Genomic DNA, 7,375 nt, shown 5'->3' with positions numbered 1-7,375 from the left:
TAAATTGTGCCTCAAGTATTTATTGTCTCCATTCCCTTTATAAGCTGATTGGTAAGTTATTTGCATCTTACATTTTTTTCTGACACATGTGTATTCATTTTAGAAAAATGAGAAAAAAACAGATAATGAAAAAATAAAGAAAATAAGAAAAAGATGCATTCTGATGTGTGTATATATATATATATATATATATAATATGCATGCTTTTAAATGAGATAGTATAACTACAGACTGCTTTCTAAACTGCTTTATTAGCTTTACAATATGTAACAGACATCTTTCCATGCAAGTTGATAAAATCTCCCCTGCTGACAGAAAAACTTACAGACTAAGTCAAAAGTGAAAATTAAATCTCCAATCAGAAAAATGACAGAACATGAAAGGTTCACAGAAAAGAGTACATCAAGAAAATGCAAGTTTGGGAAGCAGGGGGGTTTACGATTTTTAACCTCAGCATTCAAGGCATAAGGCAAAATTCATCATGATGGTCGTGGTGAGGAGGATCTCCAATAAGAATGCGCAGACTGTACCTCAACTGAAGCTCCCTAATTTTCCTCCTTAGCTCTCTCATCTCCTCCATGAACCTTTCCATATCATCTGCATCTCCATCTATGATGTCAATGTTATTGACAAGCCTATTGGGCATAGCCTCTCTAAAATCCTGGGCAGGTGGAGCCCATTCCCCTCTAATGTTTCCTCCAGGTTCTTGGCCTTCACCACCTTCCAAAGGGTGGGCTTCTTCATTCTGCACTGGAACCTGCTCCTCTCCTCTGCTTTCCTTGGGGGCATTTTCCATTTTGAGATTTTTTTTCCTGCTTCTTCTTCCTAGTGATAAAAGGATTGAATGTTTTGTAAGAACAGGATTCAGAGCTCTGTGAGCAAAGGTTTTCCCACCTGAGAGACTTCGTGTGCCCTCTAAGGGGTGCCCCAGATCTAGACCTGCCCCAAAGCCCACCATTTTCCCTGAAAATCCATCCCAGGGCCACTCCTGTCACAAAAATGTAGGACAGGCAGTGGGCTGGACCGTCACTGAAAAACCAGGTCTTAGCATCCAGGGATCTTGATATGCCCTCCAGGGGCACCCCAGAGCTTGCCCCTTTACTCCCTTCTTCCCTCACCAGCCACAGGCCCATAGTTTCTAAAGACTAGGCCAGATTTCTCCTGCACTTAAGTGGGGCAGGGAGGGCTGGGAGTCCTCCAAATTCTGTTCTGATCCCTTATACCCCTACACCAAAGGGTCCCAGGCACTTCCCATACCTGCAGGAATCAGAAGCAGTCTTCCTCTTGTAGCCTTGAAATCTGCTGCACCAACGGACCTAAAAGACCTACAGACAGAAATTCGACAATGGTCAGGACTGATCACTAGACTAAAGAAAGGACCAGTATCGGGGGACACAAGCTTCATTGTTGGTTTAGGACTCTGCTAGAAATATGTTGCTGCCTTCTCTTTCTCCTCCATCCTGTCTCACAGCTTCTTTTCCCGCCCTGTGACGCACTACCCTGCCTTCCAGAAGAAATCAAAGCTGATTATTTCCAAACCAGTTTCACCTCTTCTTTAGGCTCCTTATCTCCACTGTCTCGTCCTTCCCATCATCTAATTACCATTTTTTGAATGCAAATGGACAACTTGCGGGGCGGGGGAGTCCAAAGAGCTTGCTGGGTGGCTACGTGGTTCATTTATAAAGAATTTCAATCTGGGTATCTGCCAGGACCTTATGGGACCCAGTGGACTTTCTGAAGCTCACCCTCGGGCCAATGCCCACCATTTTATGCATCAAGATGGATGAAGGGCGAAGAGGTAACGTGGGCATTGCAAACCTGTCCCCGCTGCGGCGTCAGCGCTTTGTCAGGCTTACCCCAGCGTCGGCAGGCAGCTCCCAAACTTACACCGACCTGCAGGGACCAGAAACTGTTTCTCCTTCCCCGCCTATATCCCGAAGTCGGTAGCCCGCCCGATCGACTGCCTCCTCTACAGGAGAGTCGTGCTTCCCAGACCTAATCCCTGTCACTATCCTCTGCAGCAGCCGCCCCGGTCCCCGCCCCCCACCCCTCCCCGGAGTTCCCACAGCCCACCATTTCCGGCTCCAAAATGGAAGGAGGGTGGAGAAGAAATACCGGGAACGGTGGCCTAGACCTGATGCAGACTCCGCCATCCCCAACCCAGGGTCACCGGTTGCACGCCCCCTCCCGTCGCCCTGCAGGAATCAGGCCGTTTCCTTGCCGTCTCCTTTTCTGGTCCTTCCCTTCCAGGCGTCACCCGATCGCCAGCCTCCTGGGAGATACCAACTGGTACCCATTCTTAACCCTTGGCCCCTCTTGATCTCCTCCCACCAAGCCCTCTATTTCTTGCACCAAACGTGTGGACCTCGGGGAAGGGATAGAGAGAATCCAATCCTGGACCCTCTCTGGTCTTTGCCCTGAGGGCCCCGCTCCCCTCCCCAGTCAACGCCCTCCAACCTGCCAAGAATCTGGGTCAGCTTCTACGACTTTCTCCTTCCTGGGTACAGGTTCGCCCGTCTTCAAGGCAATAGCGAGCCAACGCACAGCCACAAACGATTAAGGACTGCAACTGGGAGGAGAGATTAATCCAAGGGCGGGCTCTAGGTCTCCTAAGGGCTACGTCACTGTGAGCTCAGATCCCCAATTATGGTTCGTACCTGCGGTGCTGCAGAGGGTTGTGGGCGGGGCCACCTTTCTCCTCATTCCCACCTTCCCCCCCACCAATACCACTGGGTACTGCCCATCCGTTATGTATTTATTTATTTGTTTGTTTGTTTATCTATTTGTTTTCCTATTTAGCATCCTTGACACCAAACGGGTCATAATATTTTGTCATTTGTATTTGCCTTTGTCCTGATTTCTGCTGGAGCTTTTAAAGAATTGCGTCTTCCTCTTCTATAATATTAAATGCCCACTTCTTTCCCTTCCACTCACCAGCAAGTAAAGCCTAGAATTGACCCTATCAGTCTTGTTGGTTTTGTCCCAGGCTGGAACCGGGACGGGGGAGGGGGATGCAAGGTTAGGGAGTCTGGAAAATAGGTAGGAGGTAACATTTTTAAAAACACTTTCACTCTAATTATTTCCCTTTCTGTTTATTTACTTTTTGAAGGGGTGGGTGATTGTATTTATTCTGTTTCCCAACAGCATGCAGTCATTTTTGGTTGTTATAATTAGACAATACAACTATTTTCAGTTGAAAACCTATTCAAGGTGCAAAAACTTGGCAACATGTTTCTGCTGTTTAATCATCCTATATAGACCCTCCAGATTGCACCCTCATCCCCTTTTAAGGACTTTGAAATATAAACCTATGCTGCTGGTTTCCCTTATGAAGGGTCTCTGTGCAGTCCTTTTATGACATGAGGCAATGAGTCTAATGGAGTCTTGATGGTGGATTTTCAGATTTTGAGAACCTGTGACAAATTTATCATCTCCTCTAAATAACATTTAAATTATATTAGTACAACTTCACTTTACAAAAAGACTCTAGCATAGCTTCTAAAATAGAGCAACACTGAGGTCTTCCAACAATTCAGAACTGTAATTTGGGAAAGTTATGCTGACAGGTAAAAAGTATTGTAAAGCTATAATATTTAAACAATATTATACCAGAATAAATATAGGACAAATGAAGCACAAGAGAAAGCCAATTTTCAAACCCAAGTATGGAGAAATATCAGTAATCTGATTGAAATATTTTGAAACAGTGGGGAAAGGTTAGATTACTGAAGAAATGGTGCTGGGATAATTGGTTAACTATTTGGAAAAAAAGTGTGTTATTCCTGTTATACACTTAAATACAGACACTAAATATTTAGATTAAAAAAACATAAATCATTGAAATAGTATATAACAAATGTTATTTTGTATATAATTTTAGGATGAAAATGTTTTTTTTAAATATAGCACCAGAGACAGACATAGCCAAAAGGCAATTGGTCCAATCCTGCTGGGGACCCTCTAAGTCTAAGGAACCATGTACAATGCTCCTCAGAATTATCCCAATAAGAGATGGGAAACTGGAGAATTTATCCACAGATGTGGGTCCTTTATTGGTGGATGTTACCCTAAGAATGTTAAAATCTCTGGCACATCTAGGTTGTCCTAAGCCTGGGCTGAGAAAGCTCTCAAGGTGCCAGAAAAAGCCCTCAGTAAAATTTAGAAATAAGATAAAGTGGAAGAACAATATCATTTTTATCCCTGCCTCAAGAATTATACTATTCACATTTTACTCTAAATCAGTCCAAATATTTACCTTCAAAATAAAGATAATACACACGCATCCATTCCCATGTTTATGGATATTGGGCTGTCTGTAGTTTTCATTATGAGACATGATGTTGATTGAACTTCTTTGTACATAAATTTTTGATAATAATATGAAGGTATTAAATTCCTAGAATGGTCATTGCTGTTCATGCCTATGGATGCTTTTAACTGACATAGAAATTGGCCTTGACAAATATTGTCCCAATTAGGCACCTATAATGTATGAGCATTCCTGTTTTCTTACGTGTTCACCAACACCGGTTTATTATATTTTTTAAATTTTGTTTTATTTTATATTTTGTTTCATTTTGTCTTATTTCATTTATTCTTTAAAAAATGTTGTCATAGTCATCAGGTAATGTTTTCTAAATCTGTCAGATCATAGCAGACACCTGAGATTAAGATTCCCAGACTATTCTCTGAAGATTCTAGTTCAGTAGATTGGAGTCAGGCCTGAGAACTTGCATTTAGGTTTTTTACACAATTCTTAATATTAGGTAGGGTTGGGAATCCATGTCATAGGCAAAAAACCCCAAATGAAACAAACCTAAAATCTCCCATTGTTATTATTATGGAATAGCCTCAAAATGACAGAATGGTTGTTTTTTTTTTTTTTTTTTTCTGTACACGGGCCTCTCACAGTTGTGGCCTCTTCCGTTGTGGAGCACAGGCTCCGGACACACAGGCTCAGCGGCCATGGCTCACGGGCCCAGCCGCTCCACGGCATGTGGGATCTTCCTGGACCGGGGCACGAACCCGTGTCTCCTGCATCGGCAGGCGGATTCTCAACTACTGTGCCACCAGGGAAGCCCCAGAATGGTTTTTAAAATAGTGCAAAGAACCCTCACGTGTCCTACACTGTATTCCCCAGTTTTAACATTTTGCTACATTTGCTTTATCATTCTCTCTTCATGTAGAAGGACATATTATTTTCTGAACCATTTGAGTCAGTTGAAGATTGAATGGTCATTTAAAAATATTTACTTCAGTTCATTCCATATAAAATTTTTTTAAAGATGAGCCTATGTTTTTGTCTTTGGAGATTTCTTATATAAAAAATATATATATATATATATATATATATATATATATATAAACTTGTATAAAGATAAATATTTTCGTGTATAATCTTACTAAATGTTCTCTACTCAGTATTATACATAATTTATTCATGCATCTATTTTAATGGAATAATATACCATAAGCTGGTCTGCTACTTGCTTATTTATTTGTTTAAAAATATTTTCAGGTTACTAACAATTTTACTACTCTCCCTGTTTTGAATGTCTCAAAACTGTTCAAATTATCATAGTTTATTTAACCAATCCCCAATTGACTCATATGGGTATTATTTCCATATATTTACAGTAATCAGTACTGTTTCAATAAATGTGTATATGCAGATTGCCCTCCAAAAAGATTGTTCACACCCTCACCAACACAGGTTGTAATCAATCATACTAATTTATGAAATATTGGAATCATATAAAACTAGATTGAGAGAATATAGCATACATCCATACTTTTATAATATATATAGTCTGAAAAAATATATAATAATTACATACATGTGCATATATATTAACACATACATAGTTATTTTATGTACTTTAAATGTGTGTGTATATATACATACACACATATATATGCATACATACACAAACACACAACATACTTTTCTTACACAACCAACTTTTTCTTAGAAATCATGTTTTGGGTTTTTTTTGCCCCTTTTTTTAACATCTTTATTGGAGTATAATTGCTTTACAGTGGTGTGTTAGTTTCTGCTTTACAACAAAGTAAATCAGTTATACATATACATATGTTCCCACATCTCTTCCCTCTTGCGTCTCCCTCCCTCCCACCCTCCTTATCCCACCTCTCTAGGTGATCACAAGGCCCCAAGCTGATCTCCCTGTGCTATGTGCTGCTTCCCACTAGCTATCTATTTTACGTTTGGTAGTGTATATATGTCCATGCCACTCTCTCACTTTGTCACAGCTTACCCTTCCCTCTCCCCATATCCTCAAGTCCATTTTTTGAGATTCATCTATGTTGATATATATATATATGTAGGTCCTTTATTTTTTCAGCAATATAGTATTCCATTGTATAATTGTATTGTAATTCATTTTTTGTTTTCCTGTGGATGCACATTTAAATTTTTTCCCTATTTTTTCTAATATAGCCATAGTTTCAGTGAACATCCTTGTGTAAGGTTCCTTTGTACTTCTTCATTTGAACAGCAAAAGTTTGTTTTTGTTGCATTTATTTGTTTTTAGTTTTTAGGGTTGTTGTTGTTGTTAAGCCTCATCTGCCAGGATTTTCCAAATCTGCCCCTTTTGGGATGTCATCCCAAATAACAGCTAGATATGGAAATATGGAAATAACACCTAGATACACAGGTTCTTCCTCTGGAAGTTCTGATTTAGTAGGTCTCGGATGGGACATGAGAGTGTATTTTCAGAAGTACCCCAGGTAATTGATAAGATCAGGCAAGTCTGAGAAACACTTTGATAGGTTTTAAAAATTATCCCATTAATTTGCTGATTTATTTTCTTTAATTCTTAGTATAGTTCAAATTCTATTTTTAAATATCCTTATTATCCTTAATCGTTGGGTTTTTTAAAGTAGAGTAATACAGATACAAATAATGTAGAAAGTGCATGAGTTTGCTATATAGTCTTTCAGAAGCTTTATTTTGTATGTATTTATGTATAGGAATACTTTCTTAGCTCAAGCAAGGATGAAATAATACTTAAAATTGTTCTTTAATATTTAGGATGTTACATAGCTTCTAAATAGAGTAACACTTAAGAACAGATTTTTAGGTTGAAGGGAAAAGTTTCAAACTGAATACATTTCCCTAACATTTCTGTACAAGCAAACAGTCTATTTTGGTAAACCCTGAAATTGGTTAAGACACACAAAAACACACACACACACGTCCCTCACTGATCTGTAATTTCCGTTTCTTCTACTTTTATTTCAGCCTCTGTTCTTTCTAAATTGTTTAATTTTAATGATTGAATTGTTTTCAAAAATAAAACCATATACTTTGGTGTATATTATTGGGAATTTTTTTCTATGCATATACTTATATAAA

The 7,375-nt window shown here is 39.3% G+C and overlaps 1 protein-coding gene across 3 annotated transcripts; it reads right to left on the bottom strand.

Moving 5' to 3' along the window:
* Positions 1 to 232: 232 nt before the first annotated feature.
* BEX5 (brain expressed X-linked 5) lies at positions 233 to 2,548 on the bottom strand. Of its 3 annotated transcripts, XM_067024290.1 has the most exons (4): positions 2,458 to 2,548; positions 1,857 to 1,893; positions 1,258 to 1,325; positions 233 to 825 (listed from the first exon to the last, which is right to left on the bottom strand). In XM_067024290.1, exon 4 carries the CDS (start codon positions 794 to 796, stop codon positions 458 to 460), a length of 339 nt encoding a protein of 112 aa, XP_066880391.1. In that variant the 5' UTR covers positions 797 to 825; positions 1,258 to 1,325; positions 1,857 to 1,893; positions 2,458 to 2,548; the 3' UTR covers positions 233 to 457. The 3 variants fall into 3 exon arrangements, with proteins under 3 accessions (XP_066880391.1, XP_058906300.1, XP_066880390.1); XM_059050317.2 differs by lacking the exon at positions 1,857 to 1,893 and having other exon boundaries at positions 2,458 to 2,471; XM_067024289.1 differs by lacking the exon at positions 1,857 to 1,893 and having other exon boundaries at positions 2,074 to 2,470.
* Between the last annotated feature and the right edge of the window lie 4,827 nt (positions 2,549 to 7,375).

This window comes from Kogia breviceps, chromosome X, assembly GCF_026419965.1.
Source record: "Kogia breviceps isolate mKogBre1 chromosome X, mKogBre1 haplotype 1, whole genome shotgun sequence".
NCBI classification, from domain to species: Eukaryota; Metazoa; Chordata; class Mammalia; order Artiodactyla; family Physeteridae; genus Kogia; species Kogia breviceps.
The sequence above is the reverse complement of the archived record's forward strand: the minus strand, read 5'-3'. Positions and strand labels throughout refer to the sequence as shown.

What these genes read in the sequence shown, in the direction of transcription:
- BEX5 (XM_067024289.1), bottom strand. Translation starts at nt 2,153, where the DNA reads ATGGCGGAGTCTGCATCAGGTCTAGGCCACCGTTCCCGGTATTTCTTC. An exon ending in CCATTTTGGAGCCGGAAATG is followed by an intron (nt 1,326 to 2,073) that starts GTGGGCTGTGGG and finishes TTCTGTCTGTAG; the next exon opens with GTCTTTTAGGTCCGTTGGTG. An exon ending in ACTGCTTCTGATTCCTGCAG is followed by an intron (nt 826 to 1,257) that starts GTATGGGAAGTG and finishes TTTTATCACTAG; the next exon opens with GAAGAAGAAGCAGGAAAAAA.